The 21,119-nt window shown below is 42.0% G+C and overlaps 1 protein-coding gene across 4 annotated transcripts in view; it reads left to right on the top strand.

Annotated features, from left to right (window-relative positions):
• The window catches only part of Snx16 (sorting nexin 16), a 40,422-nt gene that overhangs the window by 2,092 nt on the left and 17,211 nt on the right, over positions 1 to 21,119 (top strand). For 3 of the 4 annotated variants that reach the window (XR_006773337.2, XM_045748794.2, XM_045748790.2), the window contains exons 2-11: positions 1,752 to 1,855; positions 12,494 to 12,612; positions 13,170 to 13,407; positions 14,215 to 14,303; positions 14,912 to 15,051; positions 15,576 to 15,665; positions 17,062 to 17,188; positions 17,584 to 17,675; positions 19,342 to 19,478; positions 20,995 to 21,072. Coding sequence is in view for 3 of the 4 variants with exons in the window: in XM_045748794.2 (XP_045604750.1) it covers positions 13,190 to 13,407; positions 14,215 to 14,303; positions 14,912 to 15,051; positions 15,576 to 15,665; positions 17,062 to 17,188; positions 17,584 to 17,675; positions 19,342 to 19,478; positions 20,995 to 21,072 (971 nt within the window). In the remaining variant the exon portion in view is untranslated. Of the gene's footprint in view, positions 1 to 1,751; positions 1,856 to 12,493; positions 12,613 to 12,697; positions 12,935 to 13,169; positions 13,408 to 14,214; positions 14,304 to 14,911; positions 15,052 to 15,575; positions 15,666 to 17,061; positions 17,189 to 17,583; positions 17,676 to 19,341; positions 19,479 to 20,994; positions 21,073 to 21,119 lie in introns of those variants that run through there. The other variant, XM_045748792.2, reaches the window with a different exon arrangement.

Here is a 21,119-nt window from a genome sequence, read left to right as displayed (position 1 = left end):
AAAGGTGGCACGGGCATGAATAGCCCGTAAGTGGTAGCCCTTTTGAGCCATTATCAATAGATGATACTGGAGATCTGTGAAAGTGCAACTGCACCCTGCGTGACGGGAGATGTCTCCCGTCCCGCTATTCCTGTTGTTGTTTTAGATTCAGCTACTCAGAACAATAAGTTCCAGTAGCACGGGCTATGATGAGCCCGTTAGTGGAGGCTATTTGGAGCCATTATCTGTATCAGTGGTTGATACTAGAGATCTGGCGATGGATGGGGGTCTTCATGATGGTTTTCAGCCTGGAGGGCTGGCTATGCCAGTTATGGAGCTGGTGGGATTAGTGTAGATCTTTAGGTTTTCCGTTTTTTCTTTGCCTGCGAATTTGGCTGAGGAGTGTTGTCGTTGGAGTTTGGTGACGTGGCCTCCATGAAGAAGTCTTGAATCGTGTAGGTGTCGTATTTGTGATGCGGCGGTGGAGCTCCTACTATGATTTCCTCGTCTGAGGAGTCCGTAACCTCCGTAGTGGGCGATTTGTCTTTCGCCTCGCAGCCTTAGGTAGGCTTAGGTGACGTTGATTGGTGGTTGTAGCTCTTTCAGGAGCGCTGGTGGTGCTGTTATCGTTTGTAGACAGCACGTCTGCTAGCGCGGCTGCTGAGATAGTGATGGTAGGAGTGTTGGGAGCGGGAGAAGGAATTACCTCTGTTTGTGTCGCCCGGGTCATGGGCGGTTCTGGAGTCGGTGTTGAAGTTGACCGCATGGTCGTCCTGGTGGTAGTCTCCGGAGTGGTAGAGGACGCAGTGAGATTTACGCCAGTGGCTATGATGGGGGCCAGGCCATTGTCTATGTATAATGCCTTTAGTTCACTCAGCTATTCCGATTGATAAAGATTAAGCCACCCAAGAGGTGGCACGGGCATGAATAGCCCGTAATCAGCTATTCCTCATATCGCTTGCTTATATGGTGACTACACCTCAGCTCCCTCCAACAAGATAAGAGTATTACCTGTAACTGGGGAAAGGATTGTAGCTTCTGTAATTAGTGCTAATTAGTTATGCTATTAAGATAATGGAACGAGTATAAGATTGACTCGCTACATTAGTTTAGGTTGGGTTGAGCTAGGCGAGTTAGGTTTCAAAATTCAAAAATCCGCTACACCACGGAGCAGTTCAAGTTCAAGTATGTTTATTGAGACAAGAAAGAAATACATCTCAAAGGGATAAAGTAGCTTAGGCTATTTCTACCCCCCAACGGAGCAGTCTGTATGGCGTAGTGGTAAAGCGCGGGTTTGTATCCTGTGGCCGAGGAGAATTGACCGGCCGCCAATCTTTAACTGTTCACCCAGCAGTGAATAGGTTGTTAAATGATTTGGCAGGTCGTATTCCGAGGAAAACATTAGGATTAAGAACCTACCCGAAACGCTATGCATGCTATTGGCTTTACAAGAATTTAAGAACTCTTTTTATATATATATATATATATATATATATATATATATATATATATATATATATATATATATATATATATATATATATAAATACAAAAAAATACAAAAAATACGCTAACGAATTTTCTTGTGAGCGATGAGGCTTGTATCTGGCGTAATTAAAATATTAACTTAAATAATTCGTTTATTAGACAATATATGATATTCAGATCTATAAATTACTTTAGAATGGCCTATAATGCATATATAAATATTAATTTACACACTCCTGGCGCTATACGCTAGGAATTTCAATATGGTGTTCAAATAATTTTAGGCAGGGGGTCTCTGGGTTGGTTGGTCGCCTGCCGTTCATTGACTACCGCCGCCCCGCCAGTCGTCAGGAAGCAGCGGCGGCGTAAGGTTCCTCGTTCCCCCTAGGTAAGGCTAATATTTATTTTTCCAATATACAGTATCTTAGCAGTTGGTAGGTACGCATGAATATACAGTCTACCTCCACCTACAATGCTTAATGCATTATACATTTGTTCGTTATTATAGCATAGTTTTTGTAATGTTTCCGTATTGTTTTTTTTCATCTGGGTTCTGCAGTATTCAAATGTTTGTATTCCACTAATGCTCAATAGCCTGTCCTCTCGGATATTGCGGAAGATTTTGAGGATCATGATTTGCCAACATTATATGGGGAAGATATGTAGAATACATGTCACTTCCCCATAGTGTTAAACCACCACGTCTTTTTTGTTTTCCTCGTCAGGCTAGGCTTGTTAACGCGGCGGTCGACCCCCCCCCCCCTCAACGACCCCTCTCAAGACGCATTTATTATCGACTTTATGGTTATCGTAAGATGATTTCGGGGCTTAGTGTCCCCGCGGCCCGGTCCTCGACTAGGCCTCCACCCCCAGGAAGCAGCCCGTGACAGCTGCCTAACTCTCAGGTACCTATTTGCTGCTAGGTAACAGGAGCATCAGGGTGAAAGAAACTCTGCCCTATTGTTTCTCGCCGGCCCCCGGGATCGAACCTGGGACCACAGGATCACGCGTCCAGTGTTCTGTCCGCTCAAGTCACCGGCTCCCTGTACGTGTATGTACTGTGTATTAAGAATAGTTTTTATCGTGTATAGAATAATGTTTTACATTTTAACTTTAATTAGGCGTATAGTAGGTTCGGCATTTAGGTTCTGTTGGCAATTATTTACACTTGAAGCATGTGGAGGGTGAAGCATTTACGGTTGCCTGTCCTCAGGCCAGGCTCACCTACGCGGCCGCCCTACCCACAGCCGCAGTCGTCAATTTTATTGCACTGCGTATTCAGAATTATTCTCACGTATAAGGTAATATTATTTAAAGTTAATATTTTACAAAACTAAGTTCAGTGACAAGCGACAGTCCTGTGTACACTGCAATAGTTGAACAACTTCCCAACAGGAAGGAGCGGGGACACCCCTCCAGGAACTGAATTTTCTTGAGGCTACTAACACTAGTGGCTTCGATGAGGACATTAAGCCGGCGGCGTGTCAAAAGTCTCCCCCCCCCCTTCCCCCCATTTACCCTGATATTTTCCAGCTGTATTTTAACACCCAGCAGAGTTTTGGCGTTTACGGCTTCGGCGGGTAGGCGGTTCCACGGGTTTACAACCCTACGGGTGAAAAAGCATATCCCGTTTCCTGTCCTACATTGTGGCTTGTTGAGCTTGAACCCGTTGCTCCTTGTTCGTGTTGACCTTTTGAAGACATTATCCGGATCGACATCCTCCAAATTGTTTAGTATTCCGTTTGTTATGGCTTCATAGTTGGTTGCTAGGGCAAGTGGGCGGATTTAGATAGGGGGTAAGGAAGTGTTTTGTTTTTTTTTGAAATGCTAGGAAGGCAGTTTGGTTGGGCTCTGGTGTTTAGCTTTGTGGCGGTAGAATGAGATGTATCCATGCTAGGCTTGCGGTTACACAACTGGTCGGGGTCCGGTTACACAACTGGTCGGGCTTCGGTTACACAACTGGTCGGGCTCCGGTTACTTAACTGGTCGGGCTCCGGGGGTGTCACTTGGGCTAAGGGTTGTGCATGGTCGGGCTTCGGTTCATGCATGGTTGTGCTTCAGATGTTGTTTGTTTATTTGATGTTGTTTGTTTTGAATTGTTTGTTTGATTCGTTTATGCTAGGCTTGCGGTTGCATAACTGGTCGGGCTCCGGTTACACAACTGGTCGGGCTGTGGGGGTGTCACTTGGGCTAAGGGTTGTGCATGGTCGGGCTTCGGTTCATGCATGGTTGTGCTTCAGATGTTTGTTTGATGTCGTTTGTTTGTTTGATGTTTTGTTTTGAATTGTTTGTTTGGTTCGTTTATGCTAGGCTTGCGGTTACACAACTGGTCGGGGTCCGGTTACACAACTGGTTTAGGCTCCGGTTACACAACTGGTCGGGCTCCGGTTACTTAACTGGTCGGGCTCCGGGGGTGTCACTTGGGCTAAGAGTTGTGCATGGTCGGGCTCCGGTTCGTGCATGGTTGTGCTTCAGATGTTTGTTTATTTGATGTTTGTTTATTTCGTTTATGCCAGGCTTGCAGTTACACAACTGGTCGGGGTCCGGTTACACAACTGGTGAGGCTTCGGTTACACAACTGGTCGGGCTCCGGTTACATAACTGGTCGGGCTCCGGTTACATAACTGGTCGGGCTCCGGGGGTGTCACTTGGGCTAAGGGTTGTGCATAGTCGGGCTCCGGTTAGTGCATGGTTGTGCTCCAGGTTTATTTACTAGGGCTCTGTGGTTATATGTTTGCTAGAAATCTGGGTTTCTTTTTTCGTACATAGCTCAATTTTATGTTTGCTATGACTCCACAGTTGGTTTCTAGGGCAAGTGGAGGGTTTTAGGTAGGGCTAAAGATATTTTTGTTTGGTAGAGCTAGGAATGGAGTTTGGTTGGACTCCTAGGTTTTTTAACTTGGTAGGGGTTGAATGAGATGTATACTTGCTAGGCTTGCAGTTACACAACTGGTAGGGTTTCGGTTACACAACTGGTCGGGGTCCGGTTACACAACTGGTGGGGCTTCGGTTACACAACTGGTCGGGCTCCGGTTTAAATAACTGGTCGGGCTCCGGTTACATAACTGGTCGGGCTCCGGTTACTTAACTGGTCGGGCTCCGGGGGTGTCACTTGGGCTAAGGGTTGTGCATGGTCGGGCTTCGATTCGTGCATGGTTGTGCTTCAGATGTTGTTTGTTTATTTGATGTTTGTTTTGAATTGTTTGTATGATTCGTTTATGCTAGGCTTGCGGTTACATAACTGGTCGGGCTCCGGTCACACAACTGGTCGGGCTGTGGGGGCGTCACTTGGGCTAAGGGTTGTGCATGGTCGGGCTTCGGTTCATGCATGGTTGTGCTTCAGATGTTTGTTTGATGTCGTTTGTTTGTTTGATGTTGTTTGTTTTGAATTGTTTGTTTGGTTCGTTTATGCTAGGCTTGCGGTTACACAACTGGTCGGGGTCCGGTTACACAACTGGTTTAGGCTCCGGTTACACAACTGGTCGGGCTCCGGTTACTTAACTGGTCGGGCTCCGGGGGTGTCACTTGGGCTAAGAGTTGTGCATGGTCGGGCTCCGGTTCGTGCATGGTTGTGCTTCAGATGTTTGTTTATTTGATGTTTGTTTATTTCGTTTATGCCAGGCTTGCAGTTACACAACTGGTCGGGGTCCGGTTACACAACTGGTGAGGCTTCGGTTACACAACTGGTCGGGCTCCGGTTACATAACTGGTCGGGCTCCGGGGGTGTCACTTGGGCTAAGGGTTGTGCATGGTCGGGCTCCGGTTCGTGCATGGTTGTGCTCCAGGTTTATTTACTAGGGCTCTGTGGTTATATGTTTGCTAGAAATCTGGGTTTCTTTTTTCGTACATAGCTCAATTTTATGTTTGCTATGACTCCATAGTTGGTTTCTAGGGCAAGTGGAGGGTTTTAGGTAGGGCTAAAGATATTTTTGTTTGGTAGAGCTAGGAATGGAGTTTGGTTGGGCTCCTAGGCTGTTTAACTAGGTGGGGGTTGAATGAGATTTATACTTGCTAGGCTTGCAGTTACACAACTGGTAGGGTTTCGGTTACACAACTGGTCGTGGTCCGGTTACACAACTGGTGGGGCTTCGGTTACACAACTGGTCGGGCTCCGGTTTAAATAACTGGTCGGGCTCCGGTTATATAACTGGTCGGGCTCCGGTTACTTAACTGGTCGGGCTCCGGGGGTGTTACTTGGGCTAAGGGTTGTGCATGGTCGGGCTTCGGTTCGTGCATGGTTGTGCTCCAGGTTTGTTTACTAGGACTCTGTCTTTATATGTTTGCTAGAAATCTGGGTTTCTTTTTTCGTACATAGCTCAATTTTATGTGTGCTATGACTCAATAGTTGGTTTCTAGGGCAAATGGAGGGTTTTAGGTAGGGCTAAAGATATTTTTGTTTGGTAGAGCTAGGAATGGAGTTTGGTTGGGCTCCTAGGCTGTTTAACTTGGTGGGGGTTGAATGAGATTTATACTTGCTAGGCTTGCAGTTACACAACTGGTAAGGTTTCGGTTACACAACTGGTCGTGGTCCGGTTACACAACTGGTGGGGCTTCGGTTACACAACTGGTCGGGCTCCGGTTTAAATAACTAGTCGGGCTCCGGTTATATAACTGGTCGGGCTCCGGTTACTTAACTGGTCGGGCTCCGGGGGTGTTACTTGGGCTAAGGGTTGTGCATGGTCGGGCTTCGGTTCGTGCATGGTTGTGCTCCAGGTTTGTTTACTAGGACTCTGTCTTTCTGGATTTGCTAGAAATCTGGGTTTCTTTTTTCGTACATAGCTCAATTTTATGTGTGCTATGACTCAACACTTGGTTTCTAGGGCAAATGGAGGGTTTTAGGTAGGGCTAAAGATATTTTTGTTTGGTAGAGCTAGGAATGGAGTTTGGTTGGACTCCTAGGCTGTTTAACTTGGTGGGGGTTGAATGAGATTTATACTTGCTAGGCTTGCAGTTACACAACTGGTAGGGTTTCGGTTACACGACTGGTCGGGGTCCGGTTACACAACTGGTGGGGCTTCGGTTACACAACTGGTCGGGCTCCGGTTTAAATAACTGGTCGGGCTCCGGTTATATAACTGGTCGGGCTCCGGTTACTTAACTGGTCGGGCTCCGGGGGTGTTACTTGGGCTAAGGGTTGTGCATGGTCGGGCTTCGGTTCGTGCATGGTTGTGCTTCAGGTTTCGTTTGTTTGTTTGATGTTTTGGAATTGTTTGTTTGGTTCGTTTATGCTAGGTTTGCGGTTACATAACTGGTCGGGTCCGGTTACACAACTGGTTTAAGCTCCGGTTACACAACTGGTCGGGCTCCGGTTACTTAACTGGTCGGGCTCCGGGGGTGTCACTTGGGCTAAGAGTTGTGCATGGTCGGGCTCCGGTTCGTGCATGGTTGTGCTTCAGATGTTTGTTTATTTGATGTTTGTTTATTTCGTTTATGCCAGGCTTGCAGTTACACAACTGGTCGGGGTCCGGTTACACAACTGGTGAGGCTTCGGTTACACAACTGGTCGGGCTCCGGTTACATAACTGGTCGGGCTCCGGGGGTGTCACTTGGGCTAAGGGTTGTGCATGGTCGGGCTTCGGTTCATGGATGGTTGTGCTTCAGATGTTTGTTTGATGTCGTTTGTTTGTTTGATGTTTTGTTTTGAATTGTTTGTTTGGTTCGTTTATGCTAGGCTTGCGGTTACACAACTGGTCGGAGTCCGGTTACACAACTGGTTTAGGCTCCGGTTACACAACTGGTCGGGCTCCGGTTACTTAACTGGTCGGGCTCCGGGGGTGTCACTTGGGCTAAGAGTTGTGCATGGTCGGGCTCCGGTTCGTGCATGGTTGTGCTTATGTTTGTTTATTTGATGTTTGTTTTGAATTGTTTGTTTGGTTCGTTTATGCCAGGCTTGCAGTTACACAACTGGTCGGGGTCCGGTTACACAACTGGTGAGGCTTCAGTTACACAACTGGTCGGGCTCCGGTTACATAACTGGTCGGGCTCCGGGGGTGTCACTTGGGCTAAGGGTTGTGCATGGTCGGGCTCCGGTTCGTGCATGGTTGTGCTCCAGGTTTATTTACTAGGGCTCTGTGGTTATATGTTTGCTAGAAATCTGGGTTTCTTTTTTCGTACATAGCTCAATTTTATGTTTGCTATGACTCCATAGTTGGTTTCTAGGGCAAGTGGAGGGTTTTAGGTAGGGCTAAAGATATTTTTGTTTGGTAGAGCTAGGAATGGAGTTTGGTTGGGCTCCTAGGCTGTTTAACTTGGTGGGGGTTGAATGAGATTTATACTGGCTAGGCTTGCAGTTACACAACTGGTAGGGTTTCGGTTACACAACTGGTCGTGGTCCGGTTACACAACTGGTGGGGCTTCGGTTACACAACTGGTCGGGCTCCGGTTTAAATAACTGGTCGGGCTCCGGTTATATAACTGGTCGGGCTCCGGTTACTTAACTGGTCGGGCTCCGGGGGTGTTACTTGGGCTAAGGGTTGTGCATGGTCGGGCTTCGGTTCGTGCATGGTTGTGCTCCAGGTTTGTTTACTAGGACTCTGTCTTTATATGTTTGCTAGAAATCTGGGTTTCTTTTTTCGTACATAGCTCAATTTTATGTGTGCTATGACTCAATAGTTGGTTTCTAGGGCAAATGGAGGGTTTTAGGTAGGGCTAAAGATATTTTTGTTTGGTAGAGCTAGGAATGGAGTTTGGTTGGGCTCCTAGGCTGTTTAACTTGGTGGGGGTTGAATGAGATTTATACTTGCTAGGCTTGCAGTTACACAACTGGTAAGGTTTCGGTTACACAACTGGTCGTGGTCCGGTTACACAACTGGTGGGGCTTCGGTTACACAACTGGTCGGGCTCCGGTTTAAATAACTGGTCGGGCTCCGGTTATATAACTGGTCGGGCTCCGGTTACTTAACTGGTCGGGCTCCGGGGGTGTTACTTGGGCTAAGGGTTGTGCATGGTCGGGCTTCGGTTCGTGCATGGTTGTGCTCCAGGTTTGTTTACTAGGACTCTGTCTTTATGGATTTGCTAGAAATCTGGGTTTCTTTTTTCGTACATAGCTCAATTTTATGTGTGCTATGACTCAATAGTTGGTTTCTAGGGCAAATGGAGGGTTTTAGGTAGGGCTAAAGATATTTTTGTTTGGTAGAGCTAGGAATGGAGTTTGGTTGGACTCCTAGGCTGTTTAACTTGGTGGGGGTTGAATGAGATTTATACTTGCTAGGCTTGCAGTTACACAACTGGTAGGGTTTCGGTTACACGACTGGTCGGGGTCCGGTTACACAACTGGTGGGGCTTCGGTTACACAACTGGTCGGGCTCCGGTTTAAATAACTGGTCGGGCTCCGGTTATATAACTGGTCGGGCTCCGGTTACTTAACTGGTCGGGCTCCGGGGGTGTTACTTGGGCTAAGGGTTGTGCATGGTCGGGCTTCGGTTCGTGCATGGTTGTGCTCCAGGTTTGTTTACTAGGACTCTGTCTTTATATGTTTGCTAGAAATCTGGGTTTCTTTTTTCGTACATAGCTCAATTTTATGTGTGCTATGACTCAATAGTTGGTTTCTAGGGCAAATGGAGGGTTTTAGGTAGGGCTAAAGATATTTTTGTTTGGTAGAGCTAGGAATGGAGTTTGGTTGGGCTCCTAGGCTGTTTAACTTGGTGGGGGTTGAATGAGATTTATACATGCTAGGCTTGCAGTTACACAACTGGTAAGGTTTCGGTTACACAACTGGTCGTGGTCCGGTTACACAACTGGTGGGGCTTCGGTTACACAACTGGTCGGGCTCCGGTTTAAATAACTGGTCGGGCTCCGGTTATATAACTGGTCGGGCTCCGGTTACTTAACTGGTCGGGCTCCGGGGGTGTTACTTGGGCTAAGGGTTGTGCATGGTCGGGCTTCGGTTCGTGCATGGTTGTGCTTCAGGTTTCGTTTGTTTGTTTGATGTTTTTGAATTGTTTGTTTGGTTCGTTTATGCTAGGTTTGCGGTTACATAACTGGTCGGGTCCGGTTACACAACTGGTTTAAGCTCCGGTTACTTAACTGGTCGGGCTCCGGGGGTGTCACTTGGGCTAAGAGTTGTGCATGGTCGGGCTCCGGTTCGTGCATGGTTGTGCTTCAGATGTTTGTTTGATGTTTTGTTTTGAATTGTTTGTTTGGTTCGTTTATGCCAGGCTTGCAGTTACACAACTGGTCGGGGTCCGGTTACACAACTGGTGAGGCTTCGGTTACACAACTGGTCGGGCTCCGGTTTAAATAACTGGTCGGGCTCCGGTTATATAACTGGTCGGGCTCCGGTTACTTAACTGGTCGGGCTCCGGGGGTGTTACTTGGGCTAAGGGTTGTGCATGGTCGGGCTTAGGTTCGTGCATGGTTGTGCTCCAGGTTTGTTTACTAGGACTCTGTCTTTATATGTTTGCTAGAAATCTGGGTTTCTTTTTTCGTACATAGCTCAATTTTATGTGTGCTATGACTCCATAGTTGGTTTCTTGGGCAAATGGAGGGTTTTAGGTAGGGCTAAAGAGATTTTTGTTTGGTAGAGCTAGGAATGGAGTTTGGTTGGGCTCCTAGGCTGTTTAACTTGGTGGGGGTTGAATGAGAATTATACTTGCTAGGCTTGCAGTTACACAACTGGAGGGGTTTCTGTTACACAACTGGTCGGGGTCCGGTTACACAACTGGTGGGGCTTCGGTTACACAACTGGTCGGGCTCCGGTTAAATAACTGGTCGGGCTCCGGTTACATAACTGGTCGGGCTCCGGTTACTTAACTGGTCGGGCTCCGGGGGTGTCACTTGGGCTAAGGGTTGTGCATGGTCGGGCTTCGGTTCGTGCATGGTTGTGCTTCAGGTTTCGTTTGTTTGTTTGATGTTTTTGAATTGTTTGTTTGGTTCGTTTATGCTAGGTTTGCGGTTACATAACTGGTCGGGGTCCGGTTACACAACTGGTCGGGCTCCGGGGGTGTCACTTGGGCTAAGGGTTGTGCATGGTCAGGCTTCGGTTCATGCATGGTTGTGCTTCAGATGTTTGTTTGATGTCGTTTGTTTGCTGTTGTTTGTTTTGAATTGTTTGGTTCGTTTATGCTAGGCTTGCGGTTACATAAGTGGTCGGGATCCGGTTACACAACTGGTTTGGGCTCCGGTTACACAACTGGTCGGGCTCCGGGGGTGTCATTTGGGCTTCAGGTTGTGCATGGTCGGGCTCCGGTTCGTGCATGGTTGTGCTCCAGGTTTGTTTACTAGGGTTCTGTGGTTATATGTTTGCTAGAAATCTTGGTTTCTTTTTTCGTGCATTGCTCAATTTTATGTTTGCTATGACTCCATAGTTGATTTCTAGGGCAAATGGAAAGTTTTAGGTAGGGCTAAAGAGATTTTTGTTTGGTAGAGCTAGGAATGGAGTTTGGTTGGGCTCCTAGGCTGTTTAACTTGGTGGGGGTTGAATGAGATTTATACTTGCTAGGCTTGCAGTTACACAACTGGAGGGGGTCCGGTTACACAACTGGTGGGGCTTCGGTTACACAACTGGTCGGGCTCCGGTTAAATAACTGGTCGGGCTCCGGTTACATAACTGGTCGGGCTCCGGTTACTTAACTGGTCGGGCTCCGGGGGTGTCACTTGTGCTAAGGGTTGTGCATGGTCGGGCTTCGGTTTATATATATACACACACAGCGGCATATGCTAGACTGGCCAACATAAGAACTGCCTTTAGAAACTTTTGTAAGGAATCGTTCAGGACCCTGTATACCACTTATGTAAGACCAATCCTGGAGTATGCAGCTCCAGCCTAGTCCATACCTAGTTAAACACAAGACAAAGTTAGAGAAGATTCAGCGGTATGCCACTAGGCTCGTCCCGGAACTGAGAGGAATTAGCTACGAGGAAAGGCTAAAGGAGCTGAACCTCACATCCCTGGAAAACAGAAGAGTAAGGGGAGACATGATAACCACTTACAAAATTCTCAGGGGAATTGACAGGGTGGACACTGACAAACTCTTCATCACGGGTGAAACACGAACAAGGGGACACAGGTGGAAACTTAGTACCCAGATGAGCCACAGAGACGTTAGAAAGAATTTGTTCAGTGTCAGAGTAGTTAATAAATGGAATGCACTAGGAAGTGATGTGGTGGAGGCTGACTCCATACACAGTTTCACATGTAGATATGATAGATCCCAGTAGGCTCAGGAATCTGTACACCAGTTGATTGACAGTTGAGGTGGGACCAAAGAGCCAAAGCTCAACCCCCGCAATCACAGTTAGGTGAGTACCAATATTTACTGTATAAAGCATAATGGGTGTGGAATCCTTCCACGGCTTCACAGTTGTAGATTATCAAGATCTTCTATAAAAAAAACGCAAATATAAAACACACATGCACTGGCGTGTGTTCGGTTCTGTTCTCGTCTTCTAAGATCATAAAATGCCCAATAGAAACTGAAAATAAGTTTAAATTGTGAATAAGATGGCACATGAGTGTATTATATAATACAAAAGTATTTTTCAGATATGCAAGGCGATTTATCCTTATACAATTAAATGAATTAAATAAGTTTGGCATTACATCTTTTATATTGTAAAATCATATCAAAATATCTACACTAGGGTAGCAGCACATTGATGTGTATGCCTAAGCTTGTTAATGAACAAAAAACTGTGCTTAAATTTGTTGGGGGGGGGGGAAAGTGGAGGCGCTCCAGCTACTGTGTACACAATAACGCATATTAATTAATACATTCTCTATAACTACGCCATGCATTAGCTGCATAATAAAAAAAATATCATTAATTTCTTATTATTGTATTATACATAATGTAGACTGGAAATAGGCTCGGATGTGCTTTGTTTACAAAGCTATGACTCAGGGTCAGCTGGTGAACAAATACGGAAGAAATATTTACTCGTTTAAGCAATTTAAAAATAAACACAGTTCACTTTCCAAAAATTATATTTTTATAGCGTTAATATAGTTATGTTTACTGCGAACAAAGACGCAATTACTCTCAGAGTAGGAGAGATAGTGGAGAAATAATAGTGACGGTTTCCACAGAAGTGATTGTGATGCATCAGTGATGGGAGGGAGATGGTGACGACGTCTGGAGTGTGATGTCACCAGCTTCATTTTTCCCAGTGCTGCCTCATGATCGCCCAGTCCTGACCAGCCTCATGGTGAGTGTTACGTTATAAACGTGGGGATAGTACGGTGGGTGCCGTCATGGTGGCTAGTAGTACTGGAGACGCCAACAAGCGAATCTCATTTCTTTCCTGTTATTCCGTGGCCTTTTTAATTTCATTACTACTGTTCTCTGCGCAAACTTTGTATATTAAACTGTAAAAAAAAGTATCCGCACTTGGTTTGAGTTGTTGTTTTCTTGCGTTAGGAATAGTTTATTAGCATTTTGATTACGCAGTTACTGGGGATCATGTGACACTGACGGTCGTCTGAAGGGCTTCCATGAGCCCCTTCCATGAACTGGCCTCACTAACTTCAGTACTCTCACATTTTGTATTAAAGTTTTATTTTCACGTGCATAGAAAAAGTTGTAATAAAATTAATGCAGTGATCTTAGTCTCAACATTAGTATAAATTTGGGCTAAGAATTCAGCAGCATTCTATCTGGTCATTCTGTGTATCTAGACTATCTTACCCTACAGTCATCTGTAAGACATAGGCCTAGATATCTTAGGCCTTTCTTGTGATGTAAATTTTATGTATTTTTAAACAGTCGAAGGAGTGATAAACACAATGGCTCAACGAGTGGCAGTGAACCGAAGCTTGGCAGCATCTAGAGACGGGACACCATTACACTCAAGAGCAGCCTCTCGCAGTTCCTCGAGGGAAGCTTTAAATTGTGATTCTACGACAACTAAACCCAATAACAATCATGTGGTGGATAATGATGGCCACATTACGATGAATGGTAACAGGAATACAAGTTATCTTGCACCTCCTCAAGAGGAACGGTGAGTCGGTGAATAAAATGTTTAGTGCAATTCTTTAATATTTCAAGCTGTCCCAAAATGAGGCCTCATTACCATATGTTAGATCTCTTCTATATGTATGTGAGGATAATCTCGACCTGCCTTTATAATGTTTTCTTCTATTTAATGGGCTGACAAATGCAAGTACTCTGAGTACCCTTCAAATAAATTCTATTTCTTTTTGAAAATTTTTACTTTATAATATAATATAATTTATATTGTACACTTCTAGTCTCTCTCTCTCTCTCTCTCTCCCCTCAGACCCTATTAACTAAAAATCACAATTTTTACTGTCCTCTAGATTGTTTTAGGATGTCAGATCATTACCTTTACAATCATTGCCCAATTCCAGTGAGGTATTTCAGTAGCACAGATATTTTCTCATGGTGTATTGTATGGTTAAAGCTTCTTCATGAATCATATCTCAAAAAGGAAACAAAAGATATAAAAAAAAAAAAAATTGAATACTATACCTAGCCAAAATCCACATAATTTATGAAACTAAAAAAAAAACAGTTGTGCACTGTTTAAAATCTAGTTAGGTGATACTGTACCTCAATGGAAACTTCAGTTTGCCAAATATATATATTCTGTACTAGTGTAATGTCCATTTTCATGCTTTTCTGTACTAGTGTAATGTCCATTCTCATGCTTAGGTCTTTAATCTGATTTTGTATTGTACTTGATAAAATATTGATGTATTATTTTCTTGTGCACACTAGTATAAATGTTATTGAATTTTTGCACCTCCTGAAGTACTGCATATTTATTTCAGCAATTGTCTTTCAGGACTGAGGGTCGAAGGGGATGGTACGGCTCCAATACAAATCTCACTTCCACAGATTCTACACCAAGCTCGGACCATACCACCGATTCAGGTTCGTAAACAATCGATGCCATAAAAATAAAACTAGATTTAACATTGTTTTTATGGGCAGAGTTTCCCCCCCATCTGTTGCTTAGCACTGTAATAGCTGTGTACAGAATCTCAACTGTGGGAAACTTAAGATGCTTCCCTTGTGCCTGGCAAACCTGCCTTTCTGCATGATGGCCCAAGAACCCAGTGTCCTCTGTCCATAGTGGTGCACTGTGCATTAAGATAATGATTGTTTACCATTGGCAAATTACTGTATGCTTGGTTTCTTTATTCTTTCTTATCAAGATTCATGGTTTGTTTTGCTATGCCTGTACTTTCTGGGAAATTCTTCTGTTTCGAATCAATCTGTAATCCATTGCTCTCTCCATCTTTAAACATACCGGATTCTAATCCTTGTGTTCAGAATACCTATAAAAGTCCAGAGGTATAATAGCATTGTTGGGGGTCTTTATATACCTAGGAGTTACTACACGCCTATAAAGCATCTAGGAGTTACTATGGCCACTAAGAAAGGGGGTTCAGTATCTTATTACATCAATGCTTTATACTTTTTGTTAAACTCATATTCACTTACTGTAATTTTTATATTTTCTTTTATTTTTTTAACAGGACAAGCAACAGATTCTTCTCCACTTGCTGGTCCTCTCGCTTCACTTGGTTTTTCACAAAATACTGACAATACAAACACCTGTCTCTACCGCATGCCTATAGTTGGGTATGAAGTCCTGGAAGAGCGCTCTAGATTTACAGTAAGTATGTTTTTTTTTGGGGGGGGGAGGGGGTGGTATTTGTATGTTTGTATTTTAGTTTTTATTAATGAACAGGTTTCTGTGATGCCATGTAAGGGCATCTAAATGCTATATGGCATCCTTGTGATGCCATGTAGCACTTGGAAGGGTTTTGAATGAGCCTTCTTCAAGTTTAAGTATGTTTATTAAGACAAGAAAAAGATACATCTCAAAGGGATAGAGTAACTTAGGCTATTTTGACCACCCTAATGAGCCTTCTAGATTAATTGTGTGTTAGACCGAGTATTCTCCAGTGGCTTCCTTCCTCCAGTATCATTCGACATGGTTGTGTGAATGGATCACAGCTTTTGTGGAATATTGATCTTCCCTGACTATGCATAAGCCTTTCATATATAGTAGCATACTATACAATCAAAGTTAGACTTTTTGTTTTGGTAAAATAATGTGTAGTGAAGTACAGTATAATACTCTATTCTTAGAAAAAATTGCTTGTATAATTTACAATGATGGGAATATTTTCTCAGGTATTCAAGATACAAGTGTTCCATCAGCCCACCGGGGATCAGTGGTTTGTATTTCGCCGCTACACAGATTTTGTTCGCCTTAACAAAAGGGTGAGTTTGAGTCTTTAATTAAATAGCTTTGATAATTTGATACAAAAAAAATAAATTTAAAGAATATTTGCAGTTATTTGTATGATCATTGAACCTTAAATTGTCCAGGTTTTACCACAGAAAACTTAGGTTAACATGACTAGTTTTCTTAACTTTACAACTATAAAATAGCAATAAAATTATGTATTTCTGTGTTAAATTTTGAGTTATTTGTCAGATTCAGTGCAAATGTTAGTTATTTTACCAGAGTGAAGGAAATAAATGTGAATGGTGAAACAGTGGCAGTGGTTGGTCATTATAAGATAAGTACCTAGAATGTGTGACTGATAAGAGAAGTTTGTGTAATCAAAATTGGGAGCAGAGTGAGTCACGCATGACCGGCGTTTGGGGTGTTTCAATACCCATGGTTACTAACATAGGACTAAAGATAAATTGATAGCATCTGAAATTGTAATGGAAAACATTACAGGTGAAATATGTATGCTGCTTAGCTTTTGTATCATTAGGCATCACTGTAAGGAATTGTGTAAATGGTTACTGAAGCATTATATAATTATAATCTTTTTTTCCATTAATAGGCTGTGTATTTTTCAGTCCATCCTCCTGTTTAGATAGTCCACATCATTACTATAAGTACTATCGTACATATATTTATTTATTTATTTATTGATATATATACAATAAGGTACATTGGGATTGTGAGGATACATAGCATAGTAATTACATTCTTGTAAAGCCACTAGTACGCGCAGCGTTTCGGGCAGAAACACTTGATACACTTGATAAATATTGACACAATGTTGCATAGTAAATACTGTAAATAAATAATAATGCCATGAGTAATTAGAAAGTAGAATTTGAGACTACCTGTATTTGAGTTGGACAAACCGGGAAAAGGTTTTGTATTTATGTCGCACGTAAAACTTAACCTAACCATCCTGGGCCTAATACACACATCTGAAGCCTAATATAGTATATACAGTATATGTGTTATACTAGGCCTAAGAATATTTAAGTTTGGTTTTTAGCTTTTTTCAGACTATATAGTGAATAGTACCAAATTCTAGTTTCTAATTGTCCATTACATCAGTATATGTGTAATGGTCCACATGAATACCAAAAGTACTATCTAAACAGGAGCATTGATTGGCATTTTTAGTCAGTCATCAGCTGAGTATATCAATTATAAATTGCACAAAATCATGTTTTCCCCTACAAAACTACTTGAGCATCACTTGCAATAAATGTAGGGTGGAACTTGCTATAATAGTTTTTCCATAAAATATCCTTTACAGTAAAATAGGTGCTTCTTATATGCCAGAAAATATAGTGCTTCTGATAGGCAAGTGGCAGGTTTGAATGCATTCCTAATTTTAAGTTATTTCTATTCTCACAGTTAAGAGCAGAGTTTCCAGGTCTTCGATTTGCCTTACCACCAAAACGATGGTTTGGCGACAACTTTGACCCCATTTTCCTTGAAGACCGACAACTTGGATTACAGGCTTTCATAGATAATATAATTGGTAAGATTAAATTAAATTTGGAAAGGCAGTCTATGCAGCACATACTCTTCTGAATGGTCCATTCAATGTTTGATGTAACAAGTCTTCTCTCGTACACGTTAATAAATTTGTAAGCTAGTCTGCATAAATTCCAGTCACACACAGACAAGAGTACTGCATCATCTACATGCATCAGAAATCACCAACTTCACTTACTCATTTTAGGCTTAATTATTCAACAGGGTACAGTACTGGAATTAGTTATACAGTACAGTGTATATAATATAAAATGCCACTGATATATATAGTACAGTTATTTAGCTAAATGTTACCTCTGAAGTAAAATTCATGATACTGTATATGAATGAAAAGAATTTTTTTGTGACTTATTACAACATTGTTTTTGTTTGTTTTAGGTCATGCTAGAATTCGTGAGAAAAAATGTGTACGTGACTTCTTTTGTCTAGATGATCCGCCTGGTGCCCATGACACATTGGAGGAAAGTCGGGTCTGTACTGTTTACATTATGAATTGTCTACCAGTAATAATGAAAGAGGATAGGTTTATAGGATTGTTTCAGTTTTAATGTAAACCTTAATTATAGTTGTTATACCATCAAATATCTGACAGTAGTGGGTCTCTCAAAATTTTAATTTTCTCAGTTACTACAATAGTATTACAATATTATTGACTATTTGATGGTTTTGGAGTCGAACTACAATACAGTATATATTGCTAATTGGCAGCAGTCAAAACACAAGAGTTACCAACCTACTGAAAGGGGCGAGCTGGGTCTTGTAAAGTACAGTTTGCTTCATTCTTGACTTACAGTTGTGAATTCTGGGTTCGATTTCAGGATAGGACAGAAATGGTTGCACATTTCTTTTCATGTAATGCCTCTTATTCACCTAGCAGTAAATAGGTATCCATGAGTTTGTCATCTGTTGTGGGATTCCATCCTGGGAAGGAAGGTTAAACCTAGGAGGGGCCTTGAAAAAAGCCTGAAGTATGTATATATATATACACACACAGGCTTCCTGTCCACGACAAAATGACTTACCGCATGTCAATGTTTGCTAACAACTACCAGCATTCTTTATTAAAATTTCATTAACATAAAAATTCATTTTACATGTGACATCGATGGCTACTTATTATTGTAGAAAGTTCGACGATTGTCTAGTGGAAAATCATTAACACTTTTGTGCACATGGCGCATGTGCCCTAATCCACCCCAAGGTGGGCCTGGAGTTTCCTTGGAGTGCACACTCACACTAACATAGGTATTCATTCCAGTGTTCTGACCTTAATTTTCGAGTTACGTCATTCATGTTGGTATCAAATTGTTCACAACCTAAAGGCCCGCATTTTAAAGCTAGTCCCATAATGATCGGATAAAAAATATAATTTTAACAAATATTTTACATTTTGACGCAACATACGTCAATTTATTTATTGACGCAGACTGCATTGCTGCTAGACGAAAGTGTTAATCAGTAATGATTTAACCAGTCTTCCCAGTCTTGGAAGGATAATTCTGTTTAAACTGTCACTGTTTACTGTAGTTCAAATTCATTAACATTTAAAAACATGCAAAATAGTCAATGAGGGTTATTATTTATTTGTTAAAATGTAAAAAAAAGGATTTCATACTCTCGATGATAATTGGCACTGGAGTGACCAACTCAAACATGTATAATATTGGGTCTTCTCTTGTGAAACTTTCACATGCTTTTGGATGTAGTGTACACATTCAAAATTAAGAATATTAAAATAAGGCATAAGCAATATATATTTATTTAAGATACTTCAGAGATACAATGCTGTACACTAATTTTTGGAAGATGACACAAGAGCAAAATGCACGTTGCTTTATAGTAATACGTGCAGGTGATTTACGCAAGGTTTATGCAAATATGCATACAGTACTGGTATTGTGTATGTGTGGTGGTGAACAGTTTATTCACATTACTGTGAATGTAACATTTCATTCACCTTGGACACTAGGCACCTTGAACACCTGACCTCTAGTATATATACAGTGTATAATATATAATTTATGTATTTGTGAAAGAGTTTGAAACAAATTTATTTACAGAATACTATAAAACACGGATGTATGTCACTCCCATTGAAAAAATGACAAAATCAAAAGCTCATTTTTGCTCTTGCAGGCAATGTGTCAAACCTTGGAAGACAGTATTGCTGATCTTCAGATACGGCTGCGGGAGAGAGATGGGGAGATTGCTGTGTTGCAGTCACAGGTCAACTTTCTCATGGCACAGCAACACACACTTGTCAAAGCTCTCAGGTTAGTAGCCAGACAAAAAAAATTTAAATTTGTCATAACAATATCCCCCTGTATTGAAACATTTAAAATTTATAAGCTCTGTTGCATTAGCTGCTACAGAGGTGGAATGTGCCAGTTAACCTGTTATTCAGGTAATCATTGTTAGTTTACCCCATGTTACTGGTGCTACTATATTGTGTATTTTAAGATTAGATTTATTTTAAGTCTTGTATATTTGTGCCTTTAAACAGTGGTAAATGCTAATAACTGTAAGCGTGACTTGCAAGACAACTCCAAAAAAATAGTAGTTTAGCAGATACTTTCTAGAGTTTTATGAATTCCAAACATTGAGAAATGTAATATTACTTGAGGCCCCAAGGTTGCTTTCTGCATCAGAGCCTAATATCTGTCCCAGACATTGACAGATTTTTCAAGCCTTGTTAACTTTTACCCCCCACTATAACAAGTACCTTTGCAGCTGGTCTTATTATGCAACTTACAGTAGGTAGACTGAAAATTTCTCACTCCACCATCAAGCAATGACTTGCTGACTAGGGTGAAATCACAGGTCTCTGGACATTTTAGAAAGTTATCAACATTCTCAGTGGCCTAAAAATTACTTATTCGTTTTATTGTAAAACTTATAGTAGAAATATTAAAAGATGGTGTTGTATATTATGTTCTATATTATACCTCCCCTCATGCCCATCTTATAAGACAACACACCTAAATTAAGTCCTGAATCCTGAATGTCCAGCCGCATGGTTGTCCGGAGACTAGCATTCAGAATTTTCAGACAGATGCCTGGTATCCCAATGTTTGGTGACTAGTTTCTTTTGAGATCCACTAAGAATTAAAATCTAATAATATAAGATACCATAGCAGGGTGTGTTAGACTTTACGGGTGTTTTCATACTTTGCAAGTAACCTTACGTGAGAGACATGACAGACTGGCTAGCTGCCTTAATGCTGCTGCCTCTCCCTCAGACATAAATATGCAGATTTCATCAAACTATCCTTGCCATTTTATTATAAATAAAGGGAAAATTAAAGTAGGTAGTGTTTATTTATGTAAAGACAGTAGATAACGATCACAAAAGTTAGGACTGACTAAGGCTAGCTATTTACTTTCCACTCTACTCTCTCAATAATCTAACACCATCACCATACTTAGCTAATCAGCTTTGTGTAAAGTGAATTATCCACTATTTTGGCAAGTACAATGCTCAAATAAATATGGTGTCATTGTATTTCATACATCATTTATATTTTGAATATAATATGTTCAGTATACTGTATAGTGTAAATGCCATTTTCTGGGAGAAGTATTCAAATAATGTCACAATCATTAGAGCGACGCCTCTAGGACGATGTCTTGCGTTGATTGGAAAGTATCCCATATTGCTGTACTTTCATCTGTTGCTCAGTGCCAAAAGTTTGCTTATGCTTTTTGTATGGTTGATTTTCATCACAATTCAGAACTTTCGTTTTTAGACGAATGTTCTCACAACTGATTAGTGTATGTTAATCTTTGCAGACTAGAATGTGATCTTCAGGGAAATGAGGAATACTGTCATGGCTCCACACATGACTTGAACCTGGCTCTTCTTAGCATGTGAGTAATTTTTCCACTCAACTTGTTCACTATACAGTTCAGTATGT

This window comes from Procambarus clarkii, chromosome 2 (assembly GCF_040958095.1).
Source record: "Procambarus clarkii isolate CNS0578487 chromosome 2, FALCON_Pclarkii_2.0, whole genome shotgun sequence".
In the NCBI taxonomy this organism is placed as follows: domain Eukaryota; kingdom Metazoa; phylum Arthropoda; class Malacostraca; order Decapoda; family Cambaridae; genus Procambarus; species Procambarus clarkii.
The sequence above is the reverse complement of the archived record's forward strand: the minus strand, read 5'-3'. Positions and strand labels throughout refer to the sequence as shown.